Source organism: Rhinatrema bivittatum, chromosome 3 (genome assembly GCF_901001135.1).
Source record: "Rhinatrema bivittatum chromosome 3, aRhiBiv1.1, whole genome shotgun sequence".
NCBI classification, from domain to species: Eukaryota; Metazoa; Chordata; class Amphibia; order Gymnophiona; family Rhinatrematidae; genus Rhinatrema; species Rhinatrema bivittatum.
Genome location: NC_042617.1, coordinates 260756197 through 260772576, shown reverse-complemented (window position 1 = coordinate 260772576; position 16380 = coordinate 260756197). Strand labels below are relative to the sequence as shown.

Here is a 16380-nt window from a genome sequence, read left to right as displayed (position 1 = left end):
TCCATTTTGAGAGTTTATTTCTTCAAACTGACAAGATCATGTTGCCGATAAAATGTTATATTTATTAAATTATAAAGATTAACACAAAATCAAGAGACAGGTCAAGAGGGGGAGGGGGAAGAGAACTTCAAAACAAAACTACACAAGGACTAGATTGTAAAGCCTCTAAAAATCTTTTGAATGGTAAGAATTCGAATAGAATAGTTGCATTTTTTAAACATCTCGTTGCTGGAAGTATTTAGACAATGATGGTGGTTTGTCTACTAAAATACATCTTTGCACTCATAGCCATGGCTAACATTTAAGTTTGCTGTAGCCCATCTTTTGCCTGCTAATATTGAGTGCTAGTGTATAATCTTTTTACCCATGCACAGTGAAATAAGACACTTAATGTAACAGACAATGAGGACAACCTAAGATGATGCATGCAAGGTTATTCACTGGCCCCCCAAAAAAATGATTATGGGGAAGGGATAAAATATATTTTATAAAAGCCCACACACACACACACACCCCACAAGAGATATTTTCCAAAAGTCTGAGTATTACTTTACAAATATTCATTAACAAAAGTAACCCCCTGCATCTCACATTTAAATAGGCTTCCAGCAGAAAAAGGAGACAGTTTGGGTAAAAGTCCAGGCTGGGTGGTTGTTTTACCAACAGATAGCTAATTCTGAATACAATACTAATCTGGATAGAAATGTACAGGTTTTTCTATTAACAGGTAAAGAGAAGCAAGGTGTGTAACAGATGGCTGAGGTCCTAGACCTCCGTGACTGTGCACTGTCCATCAGGCCTCCTCGATCTTACACCATTGCTACTGCTAGCTGCCCCAGCACCTGCAGCTGCTCTATCTGCTACTCTCTGGTTCAAGGCAGGAAACAAACGTCTATGCTGTGTGGGCAATGTATGTGGCAGAGGATAGGCAGGCACTTCATCACTGTCGCTGCTGACGTCCGATTCAGTTTCCTCGGCAGACATATCAGGAGCTGCTGCTGCCGCCACCGCCACGACCCTACTTGGGAGTACCTCCTCACGGTCCTCTTCTCCTTCTCCCCTGCGACTTCGTTCATTTACACCTCCTTCATTCAGCTGCAATTGGGCAAAAGAGTTCTCCAGAGAGACTGCTGCATCTGGGGACAGTGAGACGGGACTTGTTGGCTGCCCACCCAGGGAGGTAAGGGGTCGGGTGGCGGCAATAGGTAGTGGAAGCAGCATGGATGCAGCCCCCGGAGCTGCTGTCATATTGTCAGCACCATCAGCTGAGTTCTCACGTGCTGAACTAACAGAGGCCTCCCAGTCCAGCCTCAACCCAGCCACACCCTTCTTTGGTATGTCAATAATGTCCCGCTTTATTTTGCGGCGGCGGCCATGCTCATTCCGCCTGTACTGGACCATGTTTTCAAGGTCAGCCACATAGAGGAAGCCAGCAATGAGCATCTCGGTGCTCTTTTTCCCCTTGGAGAAGGCTTCTTCCAGATCTCTGCTTGTGCGCTCATCATACTGCCACCAACCGTTCCGGCCCTCATAGTACCAAGCATAATCGCCACTCCCCCGACTCGCTGCCTTCAGCTCTTCCGGTGACAGCAAGGTGGGCTTCTCAAGGAAATCCTCCGGGATCTCCTGACGGCAGAGTGCACATCGCTTCCCAAGCCAGGAGGCACCCTTCACACACAGGTAGCAAAAGACATGTTTGCATGGCAGACTCACAGGATGTACGCATGTCTGCAGGCAGATGGCACATTCGGGCACCGCCAAGCAAGGTGCTGTGCTGGAACACGACTCAGTGATTTTCCGGTTCGTGGGAAGCATATTTATCGAGTGATCAACTTCACAACCAGCCATCCTACAGGAAATCATGTAAAAAAAAAAAAAATAGTGAAAAAATGTTAAATTTTGCAACTGAAACTAAAACATTGTGAAGTGTCAACTCATAGCCAACCTTGTTGAACCAACTGAAAATATTCAAAGCCCGTATGCATTATGATTAACCAGAAAAAAAGCAGCCTAATGCTTTCACTTCAAAATTGCAAAGCAATGAAAAGCAATCTCTATATTCTAATTTCTGAGTCTGATTTCTTGGTATGGCTCATAGAATTTCCAAATTCATTCAAACAATTTATTTAAAAAAAAAACAAAAAAAACCCACCTTGTTTTGGCCTAGCAGTTTCCTCCTGCTCCTTTGAACTCAATTGGAGCTAAGCTCTGTTAAGCTTAAGAGATGTGAAGCCCCTGACAAAAAAAAATATTTAGAGAAAAAATTTCCCCAAGACTAGAAAATGATTTTCAACGTCTAGCTTTACAGAGGAAGAAACTTACCAGGCCTTCACATCTCTACAGCACCACAAGCCTTAATTTGAAGCTATCCAGGGATTTGTACTGTATTTTAAAATCACCATCCCCCTGCGTTTCCCAACCACCTCAGTGATGGTCCTTAGCCAAGGGTCAAAGACTACAGCTCTCTGAAACACAGTACTCATGAACCCTAAGTCCAGCTAGTAGGTGTTACTGTTGAGCAATGGCTGTGAATGTAGTCTCCAGCCAGCCTGGAGAGCAGAAGCCAGGCATTCCTCCTTGTAATGTGTTACACAGACACAAGATAATGTTTCAAAGAAGATCAAGGTAACATCTCAGCTGGGGAGGGGGAATAGTGGGCAGCAGCAGTGAAAAAAGCAAATAGAACATTAAGAATTATTTGGACATGAACAGAGAACCAAATAGATTATTATATCTTTATATAGATTAATGGTGCAACCGCAGCTTAAGTATTGTGTGCAGTTCTGGCTGCCCATCTAAAAAACAAAACAAAAAAAAAAACCCGACAGACAGAAAAGGTAGAGAAGAATAATAAAATTGATACAAGGTTGGAAAACCTCCCTTATGAAGAAAAGATAAACAGAATTAGGCTTTTAGCTTGGAAAAGTCGACCAAGGAGATATGATTGAAATTAAAACCATGAGTGGGGTGGAACAGGTAAATAGGGAAGTTGAAATTTATATTTACCCATTAATTTCCTTTCCTTTAGTCCTAGCAGACTAGTCCATACAAGTGGGATGCGCCCCCTGGCCAGCAGATGGAGGCAGAGACAAATTCAAGAGATGACTTCACTCCCTATAAAAGGCCTGGTGCTGCCTCAGCTCTTCAATGTGTAATGCCAAAGCCATAAAACCAACCAGGAGCCACTGTTGGTTCTGATTTCCACAACTGTCATTACAACAAGAACCTACTACTATCATCAGTGTCTCTTTCTTGGATACTGGCCCCAGAACCCAAATACTAATTCCAAGTTTGCAATCAGGACTACTGCAGTCTGCATGGACAATGTTGCACTTACCATTGGGTCTTCTGAGTGTAAGGTTCCCCTAGAACTGCAAAGAGAGAAGGAAAAAGAACATTACTCCTTAAGAATAATTTTCTTAGCCAAAGGATACTCTCTACTTCCCTTTTCCCTGCTGGAAGAAAGGCCCTCTTTTTGCTAAACTCTATCCATGTGTCTACAGGCATGAATGTATATATCTCTCTCTCATATATATCCACTTACCTCCCCCCCCCCTTTTTTTTTTTTTTGTAAACCACAATTGTTTTCTCGGGGTGGGTCCTGGACTAGTCTTCTAGGACTAAAGGAAAGGAAATTAATGGGTAAATATAAAATTTCACCTTCCTTTTCATCCTGCAGTCTAGTCCACCCACATGGGATTACCTGAGCAGTTCCTAGCCTGGGTGGGAGTTACTTAGGCCTATATTCAGGATTCTCATATTAGATGCCATGTCTCCCCCCCCCCCCCACCCCACCTTCTTTAAAAGTATTATCCTCTAATATTCTGTCAGTGTATACTGAGATGCCCTTGTAGCTGTCCTACAGATTTTTCCTAGGGCCACTGATCTGCCCGGTGCAGAGGACACTGCTGGACTTCGCCAAGCGTACTTTTAGGCTCCAAACCTTGTCTTTGCCTTTGGTAAGCACGCTGCCGTAAAATGCTTCCTTAATCCATTACATGCTTACTGCTTTTGAAGTCACTTCCTTCTTGCAGGCCTCTGCAGCCAAATATAACCTTCCGCTTGAGTTCCTGCACTCGTGAGTGAACTGCAGATATCCTCGAGGAGCCTTAAACTTAACTCATGATCTGAGCTTCCGATCTTGATCTGTCGCATCCATTAAAAAAAAAAAAAAAAAAAAAAATCTTGAAATGACATGTCCCATTATTGTAAAAACAGGGGGCCATATTGGGCACCATGTTCCCTTTTTTTTTTTTTTTAAATGCTTGTTCAAAAATACTCAGGAGATGGACTTCCAACATGTCCATAAGATGCTCCTCTACAGTGCTTGAAAGGAAGTGAGGGTAGATATCTTCCATAATAAGCTCCTTACTAAGGTGAGGAGACTTCCTTCAGTGGAAAACTTGTGATCTTGATTCCGCAAAAGAATAATATCTTAATATGGAAGCAGGATGAGGTAGGTTTCCTTTCTCTGTTCCTTGTAACAAGCCCTCATTCTACAAGAAGTATTTTCCTTGTATTGCTTTTACAATATAATACAGCCATCCTGCACATCACTAACATTTTCAGAAAGAAATGTAGTTGAAATACTCAACTGAAATTAAATCAAAATATGAGGCCTGAACCCATGCTGACTTTGCCCTTTTGCAGGCCTTGTCCAACTCACCTTCCTCCTAGTATCCCTTAGTGGAAGGACTGATCGAGAGCCTGGACTCTTCTCCTGGAATACTGTATTCTTCTGCGAGCTCCAGACTAAGACATATTACATGGACCGCTTCCACCTTACCAGTGGTCCTAATCTTACATCCTTACCTATCTTCTCTATGTAGCCTAGTCCTTACAGCACCAAGACTGGCCAGACAAAATTCTTACCAATAAAAGAGCATGATAATTTGCCTAAAATGAGGAAGAACCCCTGCATGCCCCTCCCCCAGGCTAGGTACAGGAACTATATGGGCTTCTAGCTGATGCATCCTCCCAAGTCTGGATATCAGCCATTGGTCCTCCCAGGAAACCTGAACCTCTTAGTTCCTGCTTTCCCTTATTCTTGTTAGCAAGTTGCTTGTTTGGCCCAATACACCTCTCACTGAGGTCACCTCACCTGCCCTCTCACAGGGTCACAGCTCCTTCTGCGAGACCTTGCTCAATCAAGGCCTCCGGTATGTTCATTCTAACCTACAATCGCAAGATACTGCTGTTAACCTGGGCACTACTGGATTTCTAAGCTTGTACCGAACAACTACAGATCAGGCACTAGTTCCTGATTCTTAGAATGCCTAATTTGCAACCAAATATTTGGAATTTTAGCCAGCTGGCCTTTGTTATCTACCTAGACCTGGCCCCTTTGGCCTTCCATCAGGGTTCCTATCCAGTTTCTGCAGGCTCTGACCTCATTCTCCTCTCAATCTACATGGTTTTCGCCAATGGACTAACTCTGAGGGACAGTAAAGATCTGTTCCCCCCTTAGAGACAAGAATGAGGGCCTCCCCATAGAAAAGACTGGGGAAAAATATGAAACTGAATGCTAACTAAAAACAGCATATGTTGACTTAGGGTTACCCTTCAGTCAAACACTAAGCTGTTTGCTTAAAAGAAAGGGCTGGTTAACTAACTCCCTGTATTGGGGCGGGGGGGGGGCTTATTGCTCCTTGCCCCACTAAGTATCCAGAGCTCCTGCTAACCCAAGGAGTCTCACTGCTGTCCTTGAGGGATCCAGGGACAGATGTTTGACCAATGTCTGGTCACAGAGCTTGGAGAAAATATGCAGGAATGCCTTTGAATTGCAAACCTTGAGCTTTATTTATTTCTAGGCAGACCAATGCTTTGAACAGCCTTATAAAAGTTTGGGTTTTTGTTTTTTTTTTACTGCACTTCAATAATGCCAAATTCTGTTTACAAGGTGTGCCAGATCTACTTGCTGTCCTGGTCAGCGGGAGATCAAGGTTGAGACCCTGGGTGTTCTGCCAAGGAGCCTCAGAGATTCTGTCTGGCCTGAATGGGGAGAAAAGTCTGCTAAGCTCCTCTCTACTAGAACTAGTCCATATTACCGTTTTCATCCAGAAAAAAAAAAAAAAAAAAACCTACCACAAAACCCAGACTGCACTGATCCCCCTGCAAGGGAATATCCAAGGGACCCTGCACATACTTTGTGGTCTCTTGAACTTGCAATGACCGGCACAGATGGGGGCACCCACCAAAGGGAAACCCCCTTTTTGCTTTCCTTCCCTTCTTCTAGACTCACCAGCTGTGAATCTGCCTGGGTCATGTCCAGACCTCCCTTTCTCTGCAGATCCTTTACCTGTAAGAATCGGTCACAGCATGGCCTGCACTGAGTGACGTTAGCCTCAGCGTAGGAGGTCTTGAAAAACAAATCATACAGAGCAGCCCGGGAAAAGGAAAGCTGTTTGGGCTTCATTCTTTGCCCCACTAGCTATAGTCTTCATAGCTGAAGGCAACGGCGGCTTATCTGCTCCAGTGTCCCACCCTGAGGAATTTTTCCTTCCTGTGGGAACATGACCGCTATTTGGTTGCATGTGGACTAGCAGGCCAGAAGAGTTACCAATGCTGTTTCACATTGCTTTAAGTAAGGTACATCCAACCTGATGATTTTTTTTTTTTGGGACCACTTTTATAATGGTCTGCCATCATCTTCAGCTTAATTTGGTTTTAGCAATTTCTCCAGGTAGCTTCCTTCATGGAGACGGAAAGAAGAGAGGTAAATATAGGGCTTGCTTGCACATATTCTTCACTGATATATGACTACATATAAATAGGTACATTTCTCAATATGAAACACACACACACTTTTTTTTTTTTGGCACAAACAGCAGGTGAGACGCTATTGAGCCTGCCTCTCAAGACTGGGCACCATTGCCTTTCCAGAGGTTCTATCTTCCTCTTACTCCATTAAAACCTTCCATAGGCGCTGAATTTTTATTTATTTTTTTTCTCTGAACAAGGTACTGAACCTTCCAAAAACCAAAACCTGGCCAGGAGCTGGAGTAAGAAAGGGCACAAGAACTTGGATCTCACAACCAGGTCCCAGGATTATAATCTGCAGCTCTGCATCTGAGTCCAGCCAAGGAGATTACTAGAGCTCCTGGGAGTTAATCAGCCAACAGCAGTCAGCTGCACAGCCTTCTCCTTAGCACTTCTGCAACTCCTAATTGGCCTTGCCTGCCTGTTGGTAAAACACCCTCACAGGAATTTCTCACAGCCGAGAACGGCTGTCTTCAATTACAGAGCACAGCTACCTTTACCTGAAGCCGGCTCCCAAAGCTAAATGGTTACAATAGCCCAAGTGAAAGATACCAACATTCCCTCATTTAAGCAGATGCTGATTTCCTCAGACTTACCTCTGGTGTCATCTTTGTCTTTGATTCCTACTCAATCCAGGGACAACTCAGGACCTATGCCTACTGTCCTGGGAGCCCACTCAACCAGGGAAAATCAGGCCCTCTGCCTGTTACCTGGGAGCCCACTTCCACCAGAACCCATTTACTGGGTTTCTGCTTCCTGCACGACATACAGAACCCTTTGATTGTTTCCCTGAGCTTTTTGCTTCACCCAGGATATTTCAGGACTCTTGCCTGTTTTCCTGAAAGCCCAGATAGCAGCTCCTGCTGCTAAAGACACTACAGGAATCCATCTGTTACAGCACTAGTCCACACGTCTGCACATCAGCTGAGGCAGAGACATACTGAAGCGTTGAGGCAGCACCAGGCCTTTTATAGGGGAATGAAGTCAGCTCTTGAATTTTTGTCTCTGCCTCCATCTGCTGGCCAGGGGGTGCAATCCACTTGTATGGACTAGTCTGCAGGACGAATAGGAATGGTCATTTTATCTTGCCAAACAATAGAACTAGGAGACACTCCATGAAACAATGAATCTTAGTCTGAATCGGCATGGTACTTTTTAGGTACTTATGGTAATTTCTGCACTATGCAAGAGCACAAGCCATTTTGAAATTAAATGATCAGACACTTCAAAACAAACAGAAAAGGACTTAATAGGGGACATGGGTTTCCTCACCCATTACCATTCCTAATTCTGCTGTTGGTCTGTCTTCTCACTCATTGATCTCCCCTTCTCCCCTCCTCTTTATACATTGTAATACAGCCTATGATTTACTTGCAAGGCAATATTCCCTGACAATAACCTATTCATTTTGGTTTGACCTAATGAAGGGCATACAGCTCTAGTAAGCTACTCAAAAATGTACTGAATTCCAATAATCACCCACAACTTGTTTGCTGACCTTAATTTTTACATATTCAAATGGATTAGCATAGCAACCATATTACATTTACATTTGCAATAAAACCCTACAGTCTGGCTGTTCTTCCTTTTATTTTTTGCTGTGCCTGGTTTACTTTACTTATATTTATGCAGCATCAATTTCCAGTAGTTGATCACAACTTCAAACAGTATGGATGGATGGATGCAATAGGCAGCAAAGAATAATATGAAACTGTATCAGAAGAGAAGAGAGGGCGAGAAAAAAAAATCAACTGCCCCGTTAGTCCATTTTAACAAGAAAAATTCTTCAGCGTTTCTGGGAACCAGTTTAATTTATGCTAAAAATAACTAGAGTCTAATGTACTGAATCCTACAGAGTGCTGATTGCTTAAGTTCAAAACAATGAGAATTAGGTTCCATGGAAGTGTTTTATGGTTTTTCTAGAACCAATTCAGCAAAATCACCCACAAAAAGGTAATTAAAAATGTGTGAAGCAGCTTTTTATAACTTAGCTGAACAGGAGATCAAAGGTCAAGCGTTCTGAAATGTCAGTAAAAGCTCAAGATGCTTTTAAACTGTCCTATTTATTTATGACTTGTTCTAGTAACATCACAGTATAGTCTGTCTTCCAAAAAGAAAAATGGCTATAACATAATGACCTAGCAGGGAGGGTGATGGTCCTGATTTTCAGGCAGAACCCATTATGACTGGGACTCAAATGTAATGAAGATACTGCTGGGCAGGAAGAGCATGCACCAGTATACTAGTCCTGACATTTGTGCCCAAGAGGTTAGGCAGGGCCCCTGGTTTCCCGCAGCAGATTTTTTTCAAAATTTTGTGGCAAGAGTTAGCAAATTTTATGGCAGATTTTCCAAAATTCTATGGCAATTCTGTAGCAAATGTACATAATTTTGCATAAAGTTACACACCTCCAACTATGCAAAAAGTAATTTATTGAAAACCATTCACTTTGTTTTAAACAATTTGTAAACTATATACAAATACAAAAGTTACCAGTATAAAAATCGACAATTTACAAACTTATCTGTCACTTTCGTTTTGAGTTAAAATACGGTGCAACCATAGTTTTTCCTTTTTTTTTTGAGAAAATACTTGTTTTTGAATATATGAGTTTCTGTATACTGAAAATGCTCTGTCGGGCCGATACAGTAAAATGCGCGGGAGAGCCGGTGCTCCAAGGTAAGCGCCCGCTCTCCCGATGCGTGCGATTTTCTATTCAAATGAGGGCCCGTGGTAAAAAGGAGGTGCTAGGGACACTAGCGCGTCCCTAGCACCTCCTTATTGAAAGAAGCGGCGGCTGTCAGTGGGTTTGACATCAGACGCTTAATTTTACCAGCGTCAAGTTGTCGAACCCGCTGACAGCCACGGGTTCGGAAAAAGGACGCCGGCAAAATTGAGCGTCTGTCTTCCAACCCGTGAGCTGATTTTTTATTTTTTACGATTTTTTTTGGGGGGGGGGCCTCCGACTTAATATCGCTATGATATTAAGTCAGAGGGTGTACAGAAAAGTCGGTTTTTTTCTGCTTTTCTGTGCACTTTCCTGGTGCTGGCCGAAATTATCTTGCCTTTGGGAAGGTGTTAATTTCTGAAAGTAAAACATGCGGCTTGGCTGCACATTTTACTTCCTGTATGGCGTGGGAATAACAAATAGGCTCATCAACATGCTTTGCATGTTGCGGGTGCTATTAGTTTTTGGGGGGCTGGACGAGCATTTTCCTCACACCATTATCCCTTACTGTATAAGGGGTAATAACAGCGCATCGAAAACGCGCGTCCAGACGGGGGCTAAACTCGGCCTGAGCGCACCATTCTGTATTGGCCTGAGTATTAGCAATGTGTCATGCTGTTAATTACAAAGAAAGATACGTGTGTGCATACATATTTGGTCCATGGCAACAGACAAAAGGGGCTGAATTAAACACAAGTCTGAAATTTGTCAGCAGTAGTGTCAGTGATCCAAGGCTTCTATAAATTGAAATTAATGCGCTCTCTGCCAGCTGTGGGTCACCTGCAATTATAGATATTCCAAAAACATATCCAGGTCTTCATCATGGTATATAGTTGGTCACATACGCAGGTTCAAGAACCTTTGTATAAAGATAAAATTATTTTAAAGGGACATTTCTCCATCCAGGAATGTCAAAATCATCTTTGGTTTGATTTAAGAGATCTTTAAGGGATCAAACATTCTGATTTCTTTCTCTGTGCACTCCAATTTCATCCCTCCTGGACAGGAGGTGAAGGAATAACAGGAATAGGAAGAGGAACATTTCTCTTTCTTCTGCTCCAGCCTCAGCACCCTCCTCCTCCTATTGCCTGCAGGTTGTTTATTTCATTTATTTACACATTTTATATAGCGTCGTTCCATATAAAGATCACAACGGTTTACAAAATAACATTCATAACTATAAATTAACTAATAGTTTATAGAGGTAGTAGTCAAACAGGAATTAATACACATCAAATGAAATGTTCCAATACATAATAAACCACTTACTAAAGATCTATGACATAAGGTGAGTAGTTCAGGAAAATAATATAATAAATATCACATACTAGTCCTTATATTGTCTTGGGATTCTTATATTCTCATTAAATTTTATTCCTCATGCTTCAATTAATATCTCTCATCCTTGTTTTGTAATTCCATTACCTTCTGATGTTTTTAGATTGTTATTTGCATTTTTGAATAGCCAAGTTAGCTAGCTCACATTTAAATCTCTTTCTATCTGGTATCAAACTAACATGTCTGGTAGGGAACTCCAAAGCTTTGGACCTGCTATGGAAAACACATGATCTCTTACTTGAGTCAAGTGTGTACCCCGTATTGTTGGTACAGTCAATAGTCCTTTATTTTGAGATCTTAGTGTTCGCTGACGTGGTTGTGGTTGTAATGTCACGCTGATCAGACCGGTATTGCTGGAATGAATGATTTTGAATATTTACGTTAATACTTTGCAGTAGATTCATGATTGTACTAGTAGCCAATGCAGTGAAATCAGCGAAGGTGTAATGTGATCAAATTTCCTATTTCCTAATAAAAGTCTTGCTGAGGCATTTTGTAATTATTGTAGTGGTTTTAAGAGACATGCGGGTAGACTGAGAAATAGAGAGTTGCAGTAATCTAGGTCTGAGAAAATCAAAGTTTGTAATTCAGTACAGAAGTCCTCAAAAGTTAATAAAGGTTTCAACCGATGGAATATATTCGCAACTTGCCAGGGCTAGAGCAGGAGCAAAGAGATAGAGACTGAAGGCAAGCCCCCCAGAGCTTTCTTTATAAAACTGAATTAAGGAGTGGGGACACTTCAGTCAGGAATGGTGATTGTTGCCGCACAAAGTATGTGGTTTCTCCTGCTGCACCATCATGGAAGGACACTGAGGGAAGGGATAGGAACTGTTCTTACTGGCGATTATATCATCAGAAATGTAAATAGTTGGGTGGTTGGTGGGCATGAGGATTGCTTGCTAGCTTGCCTATCTGGTCTGAAGGTAGTGTCACATGTCATTAGATAGGATTTTAGAGCATGCTGAGAAGCCCACTGTCAAGATACATATGGATTCCTGTGACAGGAGGGAGGTTCTGGAAGCCAAATTAGGGCCCAGTGTAATAGGGTGTGCTCAGAAAGCTTTACTCCCAATGCAGTGAGTTTTGCACACAAAAAAAAGCATGCGTAGAGCTGTATGCACTTCTTTGCACCCTTGATGCAAATGGGGATAGGGTGGGTCTATATGTTAAGGCTGACAGAGTCAGGATAAAAGTTCAACAGGAACCAAAATGTACTCTGGAATCCCTATGATTGAAGTTCCATGCAAGATAGGAAAGAGTATAAAAGTAGAAGTATTTAATTGTCTACCTGATCAAGAGGATGAAAGACTATGAAATGCGAACAATTAGGAAAGTTGTTAACTTTGGCAACACTATAATAAGGTATTTTCAATTACCCAATGAGATCTGGGTGAATGTCACATTAGGGTAGGTAGGCAAGAGAGGTAAAATTTGAGATACAATAAATGACTTTTATAGAACAGATGACTACTTGTCCTGGAACAAATGAGTGTAAGAACTACTTTAGCTTGAGTTCTCAGTGAATTGCAGTACCTGATAAAAGTAAAGATGCTGGGGCCGTTTGGCAATAGTGATCATAATGCTATCAAATTTGATATCATAACCAAAGGGAGAAGAGAATATTAACCAAAACTAGTACTGTAGCATTCAATTTCAAAGAGGGAGACTTTGATAAAATGAGAAAAATTAGCCAGGAAGAAACTAAAATGAGCAGTTGCAAGGATTACAAATTTGCATAAGGCATGGAGATTGTTTAAAACAACCATCAGATAAAATGTATTCCACGGATTAAAAGAAAGACCAAATAACTGTCAGCATAGTTATATGATAATGTGATGAGGCAAAAGCCAAAAAGGTATCTTTTAAAAAATGGAAAGCAAGTCAAAATGAAAGAGACCCCAGGCACAGACAAGGTAGATGTAAAACATTAATAAGAGGCCAAAAAAAGAATGAGAAGGTTGCAACAGATGAAAAAAACACTAATAAAATCTTTTTCCAAGTCCATCAAATGCAAAACGTCTCTGAAGGAGTCAGCTGAATCATTCGATGACTGGGGATAAAAGGAGCACTCCGAGAAGAGAAAGTCACTGTAGAAAAACTAAATTGAATTTTTACGTCAGTTTTTACTGAAGAGGATACTCACACCAGAACAGTTCTGAAGCAAATTATTGTTAAATTGGAGAATGTATTAGAGCCAAATGACAGGCTAATTAGCAACAAATGACCAGGTATTCATCCCAGAATTCTGACAGAACTCAAATATGAAACTGCAGGATGAAAGTGACATCAGCCCCAGCAAATGGCCACTTGATTCTAGAGCTCCGCGAGGCAGCTAAATAAAAGTGGTAAAATCAGCACTGGGAGATCCCCTTGGAGCGCTCAATTTGGATGAAAAGCTTCAGATAAACAATGGCAAACCATCGGCGTACCTTGGACCTCACTGAGTTTTCCTATCCTGCACCGCGGCGCAAACACAGTCTGCCAACCCCAGCAAAGAGGCCACAGGGACTGCAGGTAAGTGGGCTATCAATGCTGCCATGGCCCTGACGGAATGAACCTTGATGTGGCCTCCAAGCTGAAGGCCCGCCTGTGCATAGCAGAAGGAAATACAATCTGCCAACCAGTTGGACAATGGGTGCTTGGTGATTTCAACTCCCAATCTATTCTTATCAAATGAAGAGTTGTGTGGACTGTCTGTGGCCTGCTGTCCACTCAAGGTAGAGAGCCAAGGCCCTTTTGCAGTCTAAGCTGTGCAGAGCCCGTTCGCCCTGGTGAGAATGTGGCCTAGGAAAAATGGTAGGCAGGACAATGGACTGGCTGAGATGAAAATCAGTCACCACCTCAGGCCGAAACTTAGGGTGAGTGCGTAGAACCACCCTGTCGTGAAAGCATTTCTTGAAAGGTGGATACATCACCAACACCTGAAGCTCACTGACTCTATGCGCCGAAGTACCTGCAACCAAAAAGATAGCCTTCCATGTCGGGTACTTCAGATCGCAGCGGCTCGAAAGGATCTTGCATGAGACGAGCCAGTACCACGTTGAGAACCCAGGACACAACAGGAGGCCACAGAGGAGGCTTCAGCTGAAGCAGACCCTGCATGAACTGGCTCACCACAGGTTGCATAGAGATAGGTGAACCATCAACTAAGTGATGGTAGGCCCCACTAGCACTGAGGTGTACTCTGACCGAGTTGGTCAAAGAATACCAACGCTGTTCCTTTCAAGCTTTGATGTGGGTTAGTGGATATCCCCACGGCTGCAAGTGTAAGAATGCCAGAGCAGCTCCTTTAAACTTTGCTGCAGACCAAAGAATGCCACCCCAACTGCCCACTGTTGGAAGTGAGCTCAACTCGTATCTGAAGACACTGGTGTGGCAATAGCCAAAATTGCCACAAAACCACTACGGAATTCCTGTGGTCACAAAATCCTAGGAGCTTCTCACCCAGACAATATCCCCCTGCAAGAATACTGATCACCTCCAAGACACTGAACTGCCAGGATGAGGGCTCTAATTGAGTCTTCCTTCCCATGAGTTTACTTTTTTTTTTTTTCAAAAACTTTAGAGAACAAGAGAGAACAGGAAGAGAAAAAGGGTGGGGAAGAGTCCAGCACCTATCCTGCTCCTGTCCTCACTTCCTCGAGTCTTGGAGAAAATAAAGGAGAGGAGGGGAATCCACTATTAGGGCCACTCAATCAGACCCCTAGGAGTACTGGGAAAAGGCCAGAGGAGAGCTCAACCTAGAGAAACTGCCACTTCTTCTCTGGGAACAGGCTGACACTGGAAATAGTAGTCCCTAAAGACAGTTACTCCTGGAACCAGAAAGCTGAACTAGGTAGAGGCCTAACCAAAACTCTGGGAGCAGATTAGCAACACATTCTCACTAGTCCCCAAGCTACTAGAAACAGACTACTGGCAACTGCTTGAAACCATACCTCCCTGATAGCCAGATGTGATGTCACAAGGGAGAAAAAGATGTGTTTTTCTCAGACAGCTCTAGAGGAGGGAAATCCCCATAAGTAAGGACTGGTCTAGCACAAAGATAAAAAAAATTGTGTGTTAACAGGGAACAGATTACTAGGGAACAGTTATTTTTACTGTCAAATAGTACTAGGACTAGGGGCACTCCCTGAAACTAAAGAGATTTAAACAAATTCAAGAATGTATTTTTTCAGAGAATGCATAATTGAGCTATGGAGCTTGTTGCCAGAAAATATGGATAAGGTGGCATAGTATAACAGTTTCAAAAAGGTTTCTGAAGAACGGTCCATAAATTATTATCCAGATAGACTTGTTTCTCTACCTCCTAATTCTTGGGGAGAGAAACATGAAACTTTCATATTGGGATTTGCCCAATATTTTCAGGTGACCTGGACTGCTTTCTGTCTGAAACAGGATGCTGGATTTCTATGGACAATTGGTCTGACTCAAAATGACCTTTTTTATGTTCATATGACATTTTTTTTAGGGTATAACTGTTTTTATAGGACCAAGAAGAGGTGTCACATATACTTGGTCTTTCCAGACAGCATCAGTCTTGTGTTCACATGCAAGAACCTCACAGACAGACCCTGATCTCTCCAGACCCAGTTAAAATGTAAAGACTGCTAAAGAAGCCCAGGAACTATCCTGGAAAAAGATTAAACTAAGGATCCTGATTACGTGGTGTGATGTTTTTTTCACAATTGCGATACTATCTGATGTCATTTCTGGCACTGCAGTCTTCTTACAGCAATTGTTCCCAGTTTTGGTCCTCATGAGCCAGTCTGACTTTTACAAAACCTAAAAGTATGCTAATTAAACCTGGTTCACACACTGATGTTCAAGTTTCACTTCATTTCCACTCATGAGGCCAGAGTAAATCTGAATTAAGTTTGTGTTTTATTTGTAAGTTATAGAAATGTCAAGAGAATGATGCTATGCAACCATAATTTTGGAGACATACATCACACTGTAGAGATGTGTACATACAAGTTTTTTGTCTTCAGTTTGTTTTATGGAGATTTTTGTTCATTTTTTTTTTGTATTTAGGGGAGGGTTTTTTGTTAAGCCGCCCTATTTCCCAAAAATGAAAAACAAAAGTTTTCATTTTTCTTTAGTTCATTTGAAACAAAAAAACAGGCTCATTTATCACATTTTACATTTTTGTTTCAAATGAATGCACATGCCTATTATACTATTTGCTCTCCTGCTGTTGTAATCCTTACTTTTTGCTGCTTGCTACTAATAACAGATTTGAACTAAATCTGGTTCTGAGAAAGAATGAGGTAGGTATCATGAATATTCATGGTCAATATCCTGAAAATAAAACATGTCTGTGCCACAAAAAGGCTGAAGCTGTCCAACTGCCATTCATGAGGATGAAATATCCTGCTGCGTTGGTCTGCCCTGGAGTTTTGAATACCGGGCAGATAAGTTGCTTGAAGAGATATTGTTCGTTGATGAGCCCATTCTAGTAATTGTACTGTTTCCCTGCAGAGGTTCCAAGAACTGGACCCTCCTCTTCCTTGTTTATGTAAAACATCGTGACTTTGTTCTCCGTGTGAATCATGACT

The 16380-nt window shown here is 42.1% G+C and overlaps 1 protein-coding gene across 4 annotated transcripts in view; it reads right to left on the bottom strand.

The window, feature by feature from the left end:
- The window catches only part of RNF146 (ring finger protein 146), a 69287-nt gene continuing 52907 nt past the window's right edge, over positions 1-16380 (bottom strand). For 2 of the 4 annotated variants that reach the window (XM_029594530.1, XM_029594529.1), the window contains exon 2: positions 1-1849. In XM_029594530.1, coding sequence (XP_029450390.1) covers positions 766-1848 — 1083 coding nt within the window. In that variant the 5' untranslated portion in view covers position 1849 and the 3' untranslated portion in view covers positions 1-765. Of the gene's footprint in view, positions 1850-3337; positions 3372-4006; positions 4147-16380 lie in introns of all 4 variants that reach the window. The other 2 variants (XM_029594531.1, XM_029594532.1) reach the window with 2 other exon arrangements.